General features: G+C 40.7%; 1 protein-coding gene across 2 annotated transcripts in view; it reads right to left on the bottom strand.

Moving 5' to 3' along the window:
• The window catches only part of svild (supervillin d), an 84,310-nt gene that overhangs the window by 22,574 nt on the left and 45,191 nt on the right, over nt 1-16,545 (bottom strand). For both annotated transcript variants that reach the window (XM_061709357.1, XM_061709358.1), the window contains exons 8-15: nt 15,489-15,615; nt 8,952-9,099; nt 8,201-8,284; nt 7,564-7,650; nt 7,069-7,252; nt 6,047-6,219; nt 5,401-5,556; nt 4,424-4,560 (exon numbers count right to left, since the gene is read on the bottom strand). In XM_061709357.1, coding sequence (XP_061565341.1) covers nt 4,424-4,560; nt 5,401-5,556; nt 6,047-6,219; nt 7,069-7,252; nt 7,564-7,650; nt 8,201-8,284; nt 8,952-9,099; nt 15,489-15,615 — 1,096 coding nt within the window. The remainder of the gene's footprint in view (nt 1-4,423; nt 4,561-5,400; nt 5,557-6,046; nt 6,220-7,068; nt 7,253-7,563; nt 7,651-8,200; nt 8,285-8,951; nt 9,100-15,488; nt 15,616-16,545) is intronic.

Here is a 16,545-nt window from a genome sequence, read left to right as displayed (position 1 = left end):
TATTTATCTCAAAATTAATAGATTTCCTTAACAAAATGTATATTTTAATAAGTATCAGTAATTAAATTAACTTTTCAAGAAAGATAGACTCATATGTCCTTTACTTTTTGAAAACCATTTTGAAATACATTTTATCTATAATGGAAGTGTCACCCTCATAAAGCCATTTATGCATACTATACCAATGATTTATATTTGAACCAAAACTGATAGACATTAAATTTTGAATTTGTTACATAATTGCCATTCGTTGGTTACCCCACATGACGGGTGGTCGGCCCAAATGATGAGAAACAGCAGACAGTTAAAGCAGCACAACGTAACTTTCAGCTTTTCTGAGTTTGGCGGCATCTTTTGGACAAAAGCGGTAGTGTTTTACCAGAAAGAACACTACGTTTCCCATGAGCACCAGCGCGTACTGCCGGAAAACTCCTGTCCCGTCGCTGCATTTGTTTTGATAGAAGACGGGATGCTTTTCTGTTTCACCAAGTGAACAGACTGAACGCAAAAAAAAAGATGTTAAACTGCTGGAAAGGAACTGGAATTTACCGGGATACCTTAAACAAGGAAGCCAGGGAGCAGTATATGGAGAAAATAATTATTATTAACGGTCTGGATCCATATGAAATCCCTTCTGAAGAGCCATGTGTTTCAATAAATTTGTATAATAGTACAACATACAGTACATGTTTTGTATCCCTCTTACTTCTCTTTTCTTTTTTTTTGACTGCTATATTATGCTGAAGAGGCTCCGAGGCGTGAGCAATATTTTTGTTTTCCTCGTGAGATTATTTTTTTCCTCTGCAGCAACAAATAGAGTTAATATTTTTTCCTCAACAAACTAGTTTTATCTGAAGATTGGGGTTAATTGCACCGCAGAGAGCTGGCCAGCAACTGCGTTTAGCTGGCGAAGTGGGGAATAAAACCCGTGTTTTGATCCGACCCCGGTCTGTGAGTGTTTGTTTGTGGTTTAAGGCTGATTTATGGTTCTGCGTTAAATCGACGCGTAGGGTACGTGGCGACACGCACCGTACGTTGCGCGTCGCCACGTACCCTACGCCGTAGGTCTGTGTCGATTTAACGCAGAACCATAATTCAGGCTTTACTGTGTGGAAGGTGTTTGGACGTTACAGCCGCGATCCAAAGCGAGCCGACGACTCTTTCACTCTTTTACTTTGTTATATCAGATACTTGGCCTGCGTGGTTCTGCCTCCGAGCAGGAAACCGTTGAAAAGTTAAACCATTATTGATCTTTTCCCCACGTCTGTTGTGTGGAGTTGCTGCAGCCACAACACAGCATAAGAGCATAAGAGCTTCTGCGGAACTTCTGCGGAGCTCTGCTCTGCGCTCCAAGCCCCGCCCATTTTCGTCTCGACTGCGAATCGGGAAGGAGGGGGAAGTGACGTATGCCGTAAAGCAGTCAAAGTCGTAACGATTTGTAGTCTTTTAGTGTGGCAGGGTTCCTACCATGCTCCTCAAAGTTACATAGTGCCAGTGAAGGCGATACAGACCCCTCAGACCATGACAGAGGTGTAATTAAACCTGTTGGAAGTTGATGTACTATCACAATGACTCTGGAAATATGATATTAAGGTGGAAAAGTTACGTAGTGTCGCTTTAAGATTTGAGACAAATTTAAAGACAAATATTAAAGAATCAGCATAACTATGTCATTGTATGTTCCTATGTTTTTCATAATAGGTCCCCTTTAAAGAGGGATAACCTTCATTTATAGTTAGAAGAAGAACCATGAACATTTTCAATATGTTTTGCAAGACGTGGAACCACATTTATAAATAAATCATTGAATTTATTAGCAATTTGTGTATGCTCTGTTATCTTATGCACCATCCTGAAATGTAGACTGGGCTGGAATAGATGATTTTTTTTCTTGTTGAGTGATTCTTTCAATATTATCCATAGATCATTTATTTATTTCTAATAAGGTGGTTGTATTTATTCCTATAATTTTTGTATGTAGCACAATTTAAAGGACTAGGACTTTGTAAATGCCTTTTATAAAGTTTGTTTTTCTTTAAAGCGGATTTCCTAAGTTCTATAGTAAACCATGGTTTGTTAAGGTTTTCAGAGCTTCCTTTATCTTCCTTTATCGGTACACACCTGTATCATGTCGCAACTTAAAGGTATTGTGACATCATTTTTAACATGCTTTTAACACTATTAAAAGTCTTGGCCAACATCCCTTAAATGTGTCTAAAAGAGTGTAACATGAAAAACTTCACTCTAGTACTCCATTCTGTCCTTTTTATGACAGTGTTTTTTTGCGCCGTGAAAAACGGGTCCTTTTTCCCCTTTCCTGTCAATCATTGCTCCGCTCCTCCTCCAAACCTCCTCCAACCAACCGCTACACACTTCTGCCAGCGTCTCCACACACACGCGCGCACACCGACCACAAACACCGACACACAGCCCAGACAGGGCGACTACAGCCCGGGGATGAAGTCCAACCGGGACCAGAGGACCGGGACCGCAGCTCCCCGCGAGCAATACGCTCACAGCGGCGTCGGAGAGTTAAGCCATGCACGGAAAAGCAGCAGGGCGAAGCAGACAGTCCACAGCAAACAATCACAAAAATAAAGGCATGTAAATAAAGTGTCCCCTTATCTTAAGTCCAGTCAGTGGCCGCGGGTCTTCTTAGCAGTTTTCCTCCGGTGATTAGAACAAAAGAGGCTGTAAACAGCTCCCTGTTAAGCCTGATTTATGGTTCCGCGTTAAATCGACGCAGAGCATACGCCGTAGGGTTCAACGTACCTTGCGCGTCGCCGCGTAACCCTACGCCGTAGGCTCTGCGTCGGTGTAACGCGGAACCATAAATCGGCCTTTATGTTGCGCTGGAGAAGAGAGAAGGCAGGGAGCTGGGTGGAGGGGGCGGTGATTTAGCGGATCGTTACGTAACGATCCGCCACCAAACCAGGTGCGCCGTTTTTGCACAGTTATGCGGAAAATCCCAGAAAGCACACAATACACTGAATGTTAAAAGTTTGTTGTTTTTTGGGTGTAATTGATGTCAAGACACCCAACAAAACACAAAAAATCAAGAAAAATGTGTTTTTCATGTCACAATCCCTTTAAAGGAAAGTCTCTTGGCGGCATGGCCGAAACCGAACAGGAAGTCAGCCATTTTGAACATTTTGAATTAATCGTGTAATTTTGGCGCAATTTATGCCATTTCTTCGGTCATTAATACGGCCCGAACCGTAACGTGCACCCAGGTGTGTTATACATCAAAACGTGCGTCTCCATCCTCCGACACCACGCATTACTTTTCTCTTTCAAAAGCGTTACCGTGGCGACGCTAGACGGCAAAAAGCGCGCCCACCCTTCATCTGATTGGTTCAGACAGAAAAAACTTTGCGCCTCAAGCCCCATAATACGGTTTGACGTACATGAACAAAAATCGGTACACACCTGTATCATGTCGCAACTTAAAGAAAAGCCAGGCCTGTCGATACATTTGATATTTCATGGTTTGCATTAATGGGCGTGGCCTAACGGCTCAACAGCGCCCACTAGAATACTTTTCTCTGCCATAACTTTTGAAAGGTTTGACATAAAGAGTCGTGGGTGGTGTCATGGGACTCGGTATTAAGTCCTTGACCATAATTGGCGAAAATTAGCCCCGCCCCTTCTTCTGATTGGTTGTCCCTATTTCCTGCTATAACATTTTAATGTTTTGACATAGAGAGTCGTGGGTGGTGTCATGGGACTCTGTAATGAGTCCTTGAGCTTCTTTGGCCTTAATTAGCCCCGCCCCTTCTTCTGATTGGTTGTCCCGATTTTCTGCTATAACTTTTGAATGGTTTGACATAGAGAGTCGTGGGTGGTGTCATCAGATTCTGTATGGAGTCCTTGACCTTCATTGGCCTGAATTAGCCCCGCCCCTTCTTCTGATTGGTTGTCCCTTTTTTCTGCTATAACTTTTGAATGGTTTTACATAGGAAGTCGTGGGTGGTGTCATTTCTGATATGCTTATGGGGGGCGGTGGCCGTGAGTGCGAGGGCCCGTTCATCGCTGCTTGCAGCTTTAATTATTTTAATATTGCTGATCATGGTTTACAGCTTAAGAAAACTCAAATATCCTATCTCAAAAAATTTGAATATTCTGGGAATCTTAATCTTAACCTGTAAACCATAATCAGCAATATTAAAATAATAAAAGGCTTGCAATATTTCAGTTGATTTGTAATGAATCCAGAATGTATGACATTTTTGTTTTTTTTTTTAATTGCATTACAGAAAATATTCTAATTTTCTGAGACAGTCCTGTATATCCGTTTACACAATAGGAGGCAAATGTAGATGTCGAAATGTAATATCGCAATTACTCTTGCCCCAACAGGTTCTGAACACATCTTTTGCAATATATAAGTACAAGGGATTTAACTGTGTGCAGGCGTCAATACCTTGGCTTTTTCTATGACGTTGGCGAACTCTCCGCTCCACATGAAGCAGTGCTTGGGTGTGATGAGGAGGAAGCAGTCGCCGCTGTTGAGGGAGCGAGCCGTGGGCTCCATCAGACGCACCTGGACGTGTCTCCGCCCTGCACACAATCACAGCTCATGCTTCTCTGCAACATCACTGCTCATCACACCTAGAACCAGTACTGGAGTTGAGGGGGGATGAGGGGGGATGAGGGGGGATGGCACCCCCCCCTGAAATAAAAACGGTCCAAATCATCCCCCCTTTCCATCCCTTATGTAATTTCATCAATGAATGTGGTTTTACTGCTATTTCAACATTTAGAGTCATCACCAGAAAAAGAACTTATTTGACAATTTTCACCTGTTTCAAGTAAAATTTCACTTGAAATAAGTAGGAAAATCTGCCAGTGGGGCAAGATTTATCTTCTCATTACAAGCAAAATAATCTTTAGAAGCAGATTAAGCAGATTTTTCTACTTATTTTAAGTGAAAATCTACTTGAAACAGGTGAAAATTGTTGTTTTTTCCAGTGATGAGTCTTGTTTTAAGTGTAATGAGATTTTTTTACTAAAATGGGACATTTTAACTAGAAATAAGACAAATTCTTGTTAAGATTGTGAGTTTTTGCAGTGATCCATTTAACTTATCCTGTGAAGGACAGAGTCATATTGATAAGTTCGGAAAAGTGTTTTTTATTGTTGTGTTTTGATGTATTTGATGTAAGCCCAGTGGATATTTAAAGCTTACAGAAGGCTGCATTTAACTGCTGCTATGTCATTCCTGCAGTATTTCTGCAGCTGTTTTGGTCACTGCTATTATTTGTAATATATTATATTATTTGTAATCAGCACAAATTATCTGTCCCCATATGATAAAATCCACCATCCCCCCTGATTCTTTTTTACAACTCCAGTACTGGCTATAACTGACCCTCATGAATCCCCTTTGCGTTTTCTGACCTTTGATCCTAATGAGCATGAGCTTATTGAAAGGCGGTGCGCTGTTGTTGGTCACCACATCTGTGGACTTCACGTTGCGCAGCTTGACCTTGCGAAAGTTTTCTTTGCTGGCCAGACCTGCCAAGGCCACGTCAGCCAGGTTGGAATGTTTGGCCACTGATTGTGAAAGAAAAAAACAAAAAAACGAGACACAGTTATCAATATTTACCATTTAAAAGCACAACTGAAAGGGGAAGTTAAAGGGTTTATTGGAGAACGTAAGTGAATTTGAGCTCTACGAGGTTTCAACTTCCTCTTGTGTAAGTTTTTAAAACGTCACTGTGGTCAGGTCAACTGCAGAGTTTTTACAAATAAGAACTGAATATAGAAAATGTGAAAGAAAGTAGTGGAATAAAGAAGTGACAGTATATGAATACCAATACCTTCCCACCCTCTTGAGTTCTTAAGTACAACCAGGTGTCCAGCAAGCAACAACCTGACTTCTTTTACATATGTTTTCACTATACAAGACCCCGTGCTTCTGTTTTAGCACTTTCTGCAGTATTATTATGCCGTACACATCTGAGTCACCAGTCAACTGGCTTATTTATTGCATTAACTGATGGGATCTGCAGTATTTACTGTAGATACGTGTGTGCACTCTTACTCCTCTCCACTTGGATCCTCTTTGTCTCCACTGAGGCCACATTGAGCCTCTGCTCGGTGTAGACCTGCCGGATGTCGTTACGCGCGGCCAGAGCCCTCAGAGGGTTCCTGGAGCCCTGGTTCCTTCTGGCCGGCCGCACGGCTCGCTTGTGCTCCGCTACAGCCGAGGTGAGCCTGGCGGCACCATGCACAAAACAGCGTTACTCACTCATGATCTGCACTGCAAAAACTCAAAATCTTAAGAATATTTGTCTTATTTCTAGTTAAAATGTCTCATTTTTAGTCAAAAAATCTCATTACACTTAAAACAAGAGTCATTACCAGAAAAATAACTTGTTTTTTGACAATTTTCACCTGTTTCAAGTAAATTTTCACGAAAGCTGGAGCAAAAACATGACCTGAAGAAGTAGGGTACTGTTGAAACCGGGGCCTGACGAGTGTTATTTAGCCAGTGCATCAAAAATGTCACATGTACAGTACAAAAAAATGAGCATAGTCTTTATTGTCTAATTTGCTCGCTGCAAACACTCTTGCAAAGTTGTTCCACCCCCCCTTTGGTTAAGATTGCACTGCAAAAACTCAAAATCTTAACAAGAATATTTGTCTTATTTCTAGTTAAAATGTCTCATTTTAGTCAAAAAATCTCATTACACTTAAAACAAGACTCATCACTGGAAAAAAACAACAATTTTCACTTGTTTCAAGTAGATTTTCACTTGAAATAAGTAGAAAAATCTGCAGTGGAACAAGATTTTAAATCTTGTTCCACTGGCAGATTTTTTCTACTTATTTCAAGTGAAAATTTACTTGAAACAGGTGAAAATTGTTATTTTTCTGCTAATGACTTGTTTTAAGTGTAATGAGATTTTTAGACATTTTTAGACATTTTAACTAGAAATAAGACAAATATTCTTGTTAAGATTTTGAGTTTTTGCAGTGTGGTTTCCTTTAAGAACACCATGTTGTTGTGCTTCGCCTGAAACCACAGACTTGTGGTACATTTGTGTTTTAATGTGGACTAACTTGGGCGTGCTGCTCTGGATCTGGCTGAGATCCTCCTCCGTCACAACCACGCTGGAGTCCAGGGGGGTCGACGGTGACACGCTTTTGTAGAAGTTGCCAAACGTCTCCTCGTCATCCAGCGTCATCACTTCTTTCTCCATCTCTGCCGTCACCTCAATGGTGGATGTCTTGCTTTTGCTAATGCCTGAAACCCCCCACGGCAGCCATGACAACAGGAAACATTACACCAAACATTTCTCTTCTTAATGATGTTGTCTTTTCTATTCCTGAACTAAGAGAAGTGGACAAAGGGCCTTTTAAGATAACATGGTTCATGTATAAATCATAGGTCCAGGACATCCTGAATGCTTACTTAAAAAAAATTATATCCCTCATTTTGAAATAGATAAAGTATTTCAAAATAAGAGAGATTTATGATCAAATAAAGTATTTGAAGAGAAACATTCACAAAAAGCCTCCAATAAGAAAACATGTAACAAGATGAGAGGACTGTACCTTTATTTTGGAGCTTGTCCAGGAAAGACTCCAGTTTGTCGAGGCGTTTATCCCCTTCCACTTTGATGTCACTTCTGCTGGAGATTTCTGTCCAGGAGAAACAAACTATTTACCTAAAGGTGGCTTGATCTGCATCATAGTAAAAGATTCAATTTTGGATTCAACTTACAGGACTGTCTCAGAAAATTAGAATATTGTGATAAAGTTCTTTATTTTCCGTAATGCAATTAAAAAAACAAAAATGTCATACATTCTGGATTCATTACAAATCAACTGAAATATTGCAAGCCTTTTATTATTTTAATATTGCTGATTATGGCTTACAGTTTAAGATTAAGATTCCCAGAATATTCAAATTTTTTTGAGATAGGATATTTGAGTTTTCTTAAGCTGTAAGCCATGATCAGCAATATTAAAATAATAAAAGGCTTGAAATATTTCAGTTGATTTGTAATGAATCCAGAATGGATGACATTTTTGTTTTTGTAATTGCATTACAGAAAATCACAATATTCTAATTTTCTGAGACAGTCCTGTACTTTATAGGGGTCAGATTATATTAAAATAGCTAAACATATGAATCTGTGCTCCGTTTAAGAGTGGAACCAACAACATTTAGTTTTTCAGTTTTACACACCTTCATGTGGTTTCGCTGGTGTGGCATTAGACTTCTTGAAAGAGATGATCGGTGATTCTTCCTTCCCCGTCTCTGACACGAGGCCTGCAGAGGAACCGGAGGTTTTGTCTACTATTCATTTCATGGTCTGTTCTTTTCTGTTCATCTACTGCCCTGTCTGCAGTATAAATAGCATACCGTATTTTCTGGACTATAAGCCGCGTGCATATAAGCCGCACCCGCTCTATTTCTAAAAAAAAAATAAAAAAAAAAAGGTATACAAGCCGCACCTGTATACAAGCCGCATCCGCTCTATTTAAAAAAAAAAAAAGATATGCAAGCCGCAGATATTTATGTTGTTATTAGATATTTACTACATGTACAGAACTATTCTGAACTGTAAATGATGTACATGTTTGTACCTAAATAGATCTTTCCTAACAGTGTCTTTTAACACGGCAGCAACTTTGCTGATTAAAACGGGACAGAACCAAGAGAAAATAACCGGTATTTATTATCTATTTATCTGTTTGAAATCTGCTTCTACCTACTCCTTTCTGCTAAAGAAGTAGAAGCGTATTCTTCTTTGCATTTATTTTGTCTTAGTGTTGATTCTAATTCCAGTTAGAGCGCCCCGAGCAGTGGAAGAAAAATCCACAGAATAGCTGCACCTTTGTATAAGCTGCACGGTTCAAAACCTATGAAAAAAGTAGCGGCTTATAGTCCAGAAAATACGGTAGATGGCAAATGAAGTGAGATTTTCTCAGCGTACCCCTCTTGGCCATCCGTCCAGCCACGGTGAACTGGACGGAGTCGTTGGCGGCTCCTTTGCCTCGGTTCTTCCACTGCTCCTCCTTGTCCTTGAGGATCTTCATCCTCTCCGCCAGCGACATTCTGGGCTCCAGATCAACGCCGGCCTTCTGTTGGATACACAATTCTCCTTAAATCTTTTGAAAAGCGTTGTTTTCTTCAGAAGTACAGGTCCATATGCTCACATGCAACGGGCGTTTCACACAGAAATGCAGTTATGAACATCCAGATCACGCATGAGTGACAAAAATGTTGCATGAATCTACCAGACAGCTTGGTTCTGTCCAAGAGACATCATCATTAGATTTTACTGAGCAACTTTAATTTCATAAAACAGAAAATGAATGTGGAGCCTCTACAAGGAAACAGCTTTTTATACACTGATGCCAGCAGTAACTCACTTAGTCAAGCGTTCCCTGCATGATTTACTCCCGCTGACATGTTTTTTATCTAAACCCGTCTATCACAGACAAACTGGTGCTTTTTTTTGCTCCGTCCCACTGGAATCCAGGATCTGAGATATAATAAATTATATTTCCCTCTGAAATATTTTAAGCTTTTTCTGTCTGTGAATGGAATTGTGCACCACCCGGTCTTCCCTCTCCAACGACGAGCAATTCAGTGGATTTAATTAGCTCTGAATAGTAGCTTTCATTCAACATGAGGCCACGTGCGATTGTCGACCAGTAAAGGCAGACCGATGACTGCACGGGGGAAACTACACTAAGGCCCCGTTTACACGGAGCAAAAACTGAGGCGTTTTCATGCGATTTGGCCGTTCGTTTACACGAAAACGGAGCTCAAAGTCACCAAAAACGATCATTTCTGAAAACTCCGGCCAAAGTGGAGATTTTCAAAAACTTTAGGCTTCAGAACGTCACATTATGCAACAGAAACGTCACCAGCGTCATGAGTGCGACCTGTGTTTACAATTAGTTTGGCCACCGTCAATATTTTCTTGTATTTTACCTCTTTTATATTCTAAAGTCACACTTAAGTAACTCCACTTCTCTGTCACTCCAAACGAAAGACTCTCGTTCCGTCTTGGAAGTAAAGCCTGAATTATGGTCCCGCATTAAATCGACGCAGAGCCTACGGCGTAGGGTACGCGGCGATGCGCGCCGTACGGTGTGCGTCGCCGTGTACCCTACGCCGTAGGCTCTGCGTTGGTGTAACGCGGAACCATAAATCAGCCTTAACTGGAAGTTACACGTGTCATTTGTTGATGTTTTTTCCAGGATTCTGATTGGCTGGCATGACGTTAACAGCGTATTTATGCGGATTTGTGTAAACGAAGAGATTTTAAAAACGATCTTGTGTAAACGATGGAATTTTTCAAAACGTAGAGGGGGAAATATCCGTTTTTGTAAATACCCGGCTATGTGTAAACGGGGCCTTAAGGAGAACATTTATGTGTAGCATTTATTCGAAACTAGGGATGGGAATAGGGTGTTTCAATTCCTTGGAATCGTTTGCCTTTTTTGCAAACGATTCCCTTATCGATTCCAGTGGGTGTGAATGACGTCACCACGCATTTTGCGTAGATACGCAACGTGCGCATTCGCCCAGCAGGAAAACATGGGGACAAAGCGGCATAAACGCTCAAAGGTTTGGTTACATTTTACCAAAAAGGATGACAACAGGGCAACTTGTTGTTCTCCACAGCTGGAGACACCATAAGTCCAGAAAGATCGCGTATCCTTCCTGAAAAAGCAGATATGCTTATTTTTCCGCAAAAGAATTATTAATTCTGCATAGTTGATGGTTGCAGAATTGCACAGTTCCATTGGACTTGAGTTGATTGTATTTGCCACTGGCTGACGTAGTTTTATTTTTGACTGCTCAGCTCAGATATCCTTTTAAGGAGAATTTTAATTTCTATTAGAGAAGAATATTTATTTTATTATTATTATTTTATATTTATTTTCAAAACAAATCATTTTTTCTGGGGACCCCCTGGCTCACCATGGAGGGGCCCAAGGCTGGGGGCCTCTTAAGACCTCACTTGTATTGTTTTTTTCAAAGATATGAAACAAAGTTGATGCTAATCGACCTGTTTGTTCTCCTTTTTTCCAAATGAGAATCGATAAGAGAATCGATAAGAGAATCGATAAAGAATCGAATCGTTAAACAGAATCAAAAATAGAATCGGAATTCAAAACAGAGCTACTCCAGCACCATTTTTGATGCATTAAATTTAGAAAAACAGAAAGACGGGGATCCTGTAAAGCCAGCAGCTCGGTGCTGTTGGAGAGGACTGGTCTTCCTGGATGAGTGATGAGCTTGTGTGATCTGCTAGCTGTCACCGTCCCTGTGCTCTCGACATCATTTTAAACATTTACAGATGTCGGCAACTTCAAAAGACCGAAAGAGGTGCCGAGAAGCAATGTAAGATGAGAAATGAGAGAAGGAAAAAAAGAAAAAAAAGAGACAACAAGCTGTGCGTTAAAGTGTCGACATCAAACTGAAGTGGACACTTTGTGCAAGTGGGTTCATTCAGGAAAATGCAATAGTGTGCCGAAATTTAACTGGTTGTCTGCAAAGTGCTCAACAAAATAATGCGCAGTCAGCTTGTGGTATTTAAAGAAAACCATCTTTGATGACTAACAATAAACAGGTACGTAAAAAGCAGCAGGTTAAAGTAGTTCTGCCTGCAGCTGCTTCTCAAGCTGACGTCATTACTGCATCAAAACACCTACTACAGCTTTCAGCAGCTCCGCTGGAATACTGAGCTTTCTCATTGCACATCCCATAATAGCTGATGCCGGTTTGTTTTCTGATTTTCATGGAGGCAAAGAAATGCTTACTGTACATGGGTGAGTGAGTACATGTATGAAACTTTTGTACTGAACAAATCCTATTTTTTTTAACTTTTGAATGCAACAAATTCCACATCAGCTCATTTCTACGTCATAGTACCATAGGACCAAAGTGCCTTGCTCAGCTGAACCACTTTTTATTTTCTTTTATGCTTTTCTTTTAGAAGTTCTGTGAAATAAAGAAATTGTAAAAACAGAACATTAGAAGGGGTAGAACTAGAAAAGTTTTTTGAAACTTCATCCTACACCCTTTCAAACAGGAAATATTTATCTACATATAGATTTGTCTCTTTAATTTGCTTTGTTTTGCTTATGGTTTTTTTCGGTATATACCGTATTTTCTGGACTATAAGCCGCACCTGTATATAAGCCGCATCCGCTCTATTTAAAAAAAAAAAAGATATGCAAGCCGCAGATATTTCTGTTGTTAGATTAGATATTTACTACATGTACAGAAAAATTTTGAACTGTAAATGATGTACATGTTTGTACCTAAATAGATCCTTTCCTAACAGTGTCTTTTAACACGGCAGCAACTTTGCTGATTAAAACGGGACTGAACCAAGAGAAAATAACCGGTATTTATTTATCTATTTATCTGTTTGAAATCTGCTTCTACTTCTATCTGCTAAAGAAGAAGTAGCGTATTCTTCTTTGCATTTATTTTGTCTTAGTTTTGATTCTAATTCCGGTTAGCACTCCCCCTAGCGGTGGAAGAAAAATCCACAGAATAGCCGCACCTTTGTATAAGCTGCACGGTTCAAAACCTATGAAAAAAGTAGCGGCTTATAGTCCAGAAAATACGGTACATTTTATGTATTCTGATTATTTTTTTGTTTTTGTTTTAACCTGTTTGAATAAATAATGAAATGAATGAAATGAATAGTACAGTCTCTTAGTGACTGTACAGTCATCGTAAAGTGCAAGCTACGGGGGTGAGAGTGTAAGTCTTGAAGCACTCACACACACTTCTACCGCCGCGGCCCCTCCAGCGAGGAGCCATCTCTGGAGTCAATCAGTGAGGGGAAATACCTTGGCCTGACAAGACCCCAGAGAGGGGAGGAGAGGAAAGGGCTCAAACCACTACAGGAAACTCTCTTTCTCTCTCCAACTCTGTTGTACGATACTATGTAAGCAGTTTCTCAGCTCAACCGCTGACACAGATACCAACCACCTGTGAACCAGACAAACACATTCATGTGGGGAAGGGCAGCTGAACGGGCAGCTCCGACCGCTGAGCGAGGGACAAAGAGGGGGGAAAGGAAACAGGTCGTGGAATAAAAGCAACACATTCAGGAATTATGTCCATGCAAAACAAGCACGTGCACTATGCAGCTATGCAGCTATGCAGCTATGCATCTACACACACTCACCTGAAGGAACAGGGAAAGGTTGAGAGGAAGGTTTCAGAGTCAAAGAAAGAGGGTAGAGTCTGCAGGCCATAGGAAGAGGCATGATGGGAAGAACTGGGAGGATAAACAGAGATGGGAGTAAAGGAAGGGGAGGAAAACAAGGGAGAATTATAAGAGGAAAACGGGAAACTCGTGGGCGGGGAGGGGAGATTAAACTCCAGCAGCGGGAATTACTGGAGCGAGATTTAAGACCAAAGGAGGAAAAAAAAAAATTATATATAGTTACACTTCCTCAGTTGAAGCCATGATTAAGCTGCATACAGGTAAGTCCAACACATTTAGCATGCATTAAAAGTTAATCATCTTCATTTTTGTTGAGGACATCTGATACATTAAAGCCAATATTTCCAGTTAATTATTAACACACTTGAGTTCCTGCGTGGGGGTTGCAGTGAGCCCTGTTGAGTCATCACTCAAATATGAAACCAGACATTTAGAAAAGTCCTGGTAACTGCAGACCTTGCCCTCGTCATCTCAAACACTTCTTTTTTTCTTTTAAAAAGGATCACTCAAAATGTTAGCTTCATGTTGTGCATGACAGTAAAAGCAGCATTCATGATGTGTACTACTTTAAAAAAAGGAGAAGTTCCCATCATTCAGTGCAACTTGTGCCTAATAGTCATAACTTAATACACAACAGGCACGCTTTCAATCAAATTTACAACAAGGCAGGCTTAACAGGAAACATCTGGACGCGATCACGGTCTGTACCATACAAGTTGCATTTCTGGTCTTTCACATTTCATCAAAAGGAGTGCAAATGTTTGATCCAACTATGCAAACTTGGATAAAAGAAAACACCAGCGACGTGAAAAACAATAGCCTTTTCTCGAGTCAGCGGCAGCTGCTGCGCGCGGGGGCATCCGTAATACGGTCATTCAAGTCTTGACAGTAGCAGCCGCAGTTCTAATTCAGCGTAATATCACATCAAAGAAGATCCAAAGACCTTTTGGCGAGCCGCTTGGCTCTCGTTCACCGATGCCAGGGGTTGAGCATGGAGTTTTTGCACCGCTAATGGAAGTCCGCTAAATCTCTACGGATTTTTGTGCTGATTTATTATAATGCAGACTGACCACAGAAATATCGAATGACTTCATATTTCGGTAATTGACTGGGGAATTTTTATGGAGCAGCATTTTTTCCAGACTCTAGGGTTAGCTCATCTCTGGATGAAGCGTGAACCCAAACCAGAAATCCCCAAAAGGGGATCGCTGTTCTTAACAGACAGCAAGCCCAAAGATGCTCAGAATAAATACACATTACCTCACTGCAATCTTACACTCCAACTGTTTCTGGGACGTACGGGCGCTGAAACACGATTCTCCCCCAAACAGTAGTGTTGATTTTACACTGGAAGAGTAACTCCTGCAGGTGGTCATGCTTAAATACATGAGAACACGGAGACGCCTGCAGAACCGTCCATCATCACGAAATATTTCACTTGTGACGGCATGTTTTTTTTAAATGTGGAAAACCTGTACAGTTTGGATGTTCACAGTATATACATTTAAGAAAAATAGACCTCCAAGACAAACCCCACAGCCTGCTTGTTGGATCATTTATTTTTCTAATTTTGGCTACAGAGGCCAACAAAGGAAGGAAGCGTTAACTTGGAAGACTTGCAGGTGTTTGGTCATGGTGTGGGGGTTTTATTTTTACAAAGAGCAGAAGGTGTGTCTGCCCTTCTCTGCAACACTGAAGCAGAAATCCTCCAGGCAGCAACTCCAGGAAAAAATAAGCTGATTCAGCAGAAGGAGGGAAATGTGTCCACAGCCAAGTCTTTATTTTCCTCTGCATGAAGCTGAGAAGAAACCACAATATTTGGCTGCTTTTGCTAGTAAATGCCACTTCTCTGAATCACCCAAAAACAGATAACTCTCTTCACGATGCTGTAATAAAAGCAAAGCACGCCAATTTATCTTCAAAGTGGGTGTAAAGTAATAATAAATATGGATTCTGGGTTTGACGAGCAACAGAAAAGTGAGTTTCTCCACCCGGCTGGACCTGGCGGTGACCTCTGTTCTCATGTAGGCAGCACAGTCAGCTAGTTAGATAATAATAATGAGCTTTCAAGTACCTATGAAAACCCTCAACTCTGAAACCATGAATCACATTTTCATAGCACAACGCGGTTCAGTCTTTACACGCTGCGCTGCAATTACTCTCAAAGTTGTAAACTGTGTCTAGAAGAAAATGTAATTACTGTAAGTGAGTGATCAACTTTGGGACTGACGGAACGCGCAGGTTGGCGCGGCGTGTGAAACAAACCTTTTTCTTCCAGGCGTTTTCAGCATCTTGGAGTTGGTTGAAGCGAGAGGACAGAGGCGTCTGGATGAGCTCACTCGACTTAGACTTCTTCTGTCTGTCACCCTGTCCACATGTCAACTCTGACATTCTGGGAAAAGAAGAACAATCACAATGTATTTAAATAAAAATGCGGTTATAACAGCAACGGTGGTATTTACTAGCGTGCCTGTAATGATCATATTTTAAGGAGCTGTCTCAAATATCATTTTATGGGTTCTGGAGCTTTGGCAGGTGATTACAAAAACTACCATCCTCCTAAGAGCCAGTGTAAGGTTTCTTTCCTGTTGCTTTGGGTTGAAAAATTAAATATTAGGATATAGACAAAGTCCACATGTGTGTACGCTTATAACATACAACACGGCTGAGCTGCTGGGAATCCCTTTAACAGCAAACTGACGCGCTGCCGTGGGAGAAGAGGTGAGGGGAGAAATCCCAAAACTCTTAAACATGCTGCCAATTACGACGATTTGTGTGGAGAGAGAGAGAAGTGGCAACTATGTATTTGTTTGTTTTAAGTCACTCAATCTTTGCAACATGCAATAGTGTTCAGTTCAGTTTCAAACAGAAATCCTGTGTGTATCAATTTGCAAAAGAACGTGTCTGAGAAAATGTAACCGTTCAGAAAGACCTTTGAAAGCCATCAGACAACAGTGGTGGCCAACATTCAGACTCATTTTAGATTTGGCTCACGGTTTAAGTGTAAAAGGGTCTCTTACTATTATTGATACTTTTCCGAAATTTGGGTGTGAAATATTTTGGATTTTGCTCATTTAGGTCTAAATGTTGCACAGCACCCAGACTCTGGAACTCCCTCCCCCCACACATAAAATAGACAGACTCCATCACAACATTCAAAACCCAACTCAAAACTCACCTGTTTAAACTCGCTCACTCAACCAGTCACTGTGCACTACACTACACCAGTTTGGTTTATTTATTGATTGATTTATGTACTTTTTGATGCTGTCTGTTGCTGCTTTTTTTGATTAATTGTATTTTAACTTATAAAACGTATTTT

Source organism: Cololabis saira, chromosome 19 (assembly GCF_033807715.1).
Source record: "Cololabis saira isolate AMF1-May2022 chromosome 19, fColSai1.1, whole genome shotgun sequence".
In the NCBI taxonomy this organism is placed as follows: domain Eukaryota; kingdom Metazoa; phylum Chordata; class Actinopteri; order Beloniformes; family Belonidae; genus Cololabis; species Cololabis saira.
Note: the sequence above shows the minus strand (reverse complement) of the source record. Positions and strands in the feature narration are given on the sequence as shown.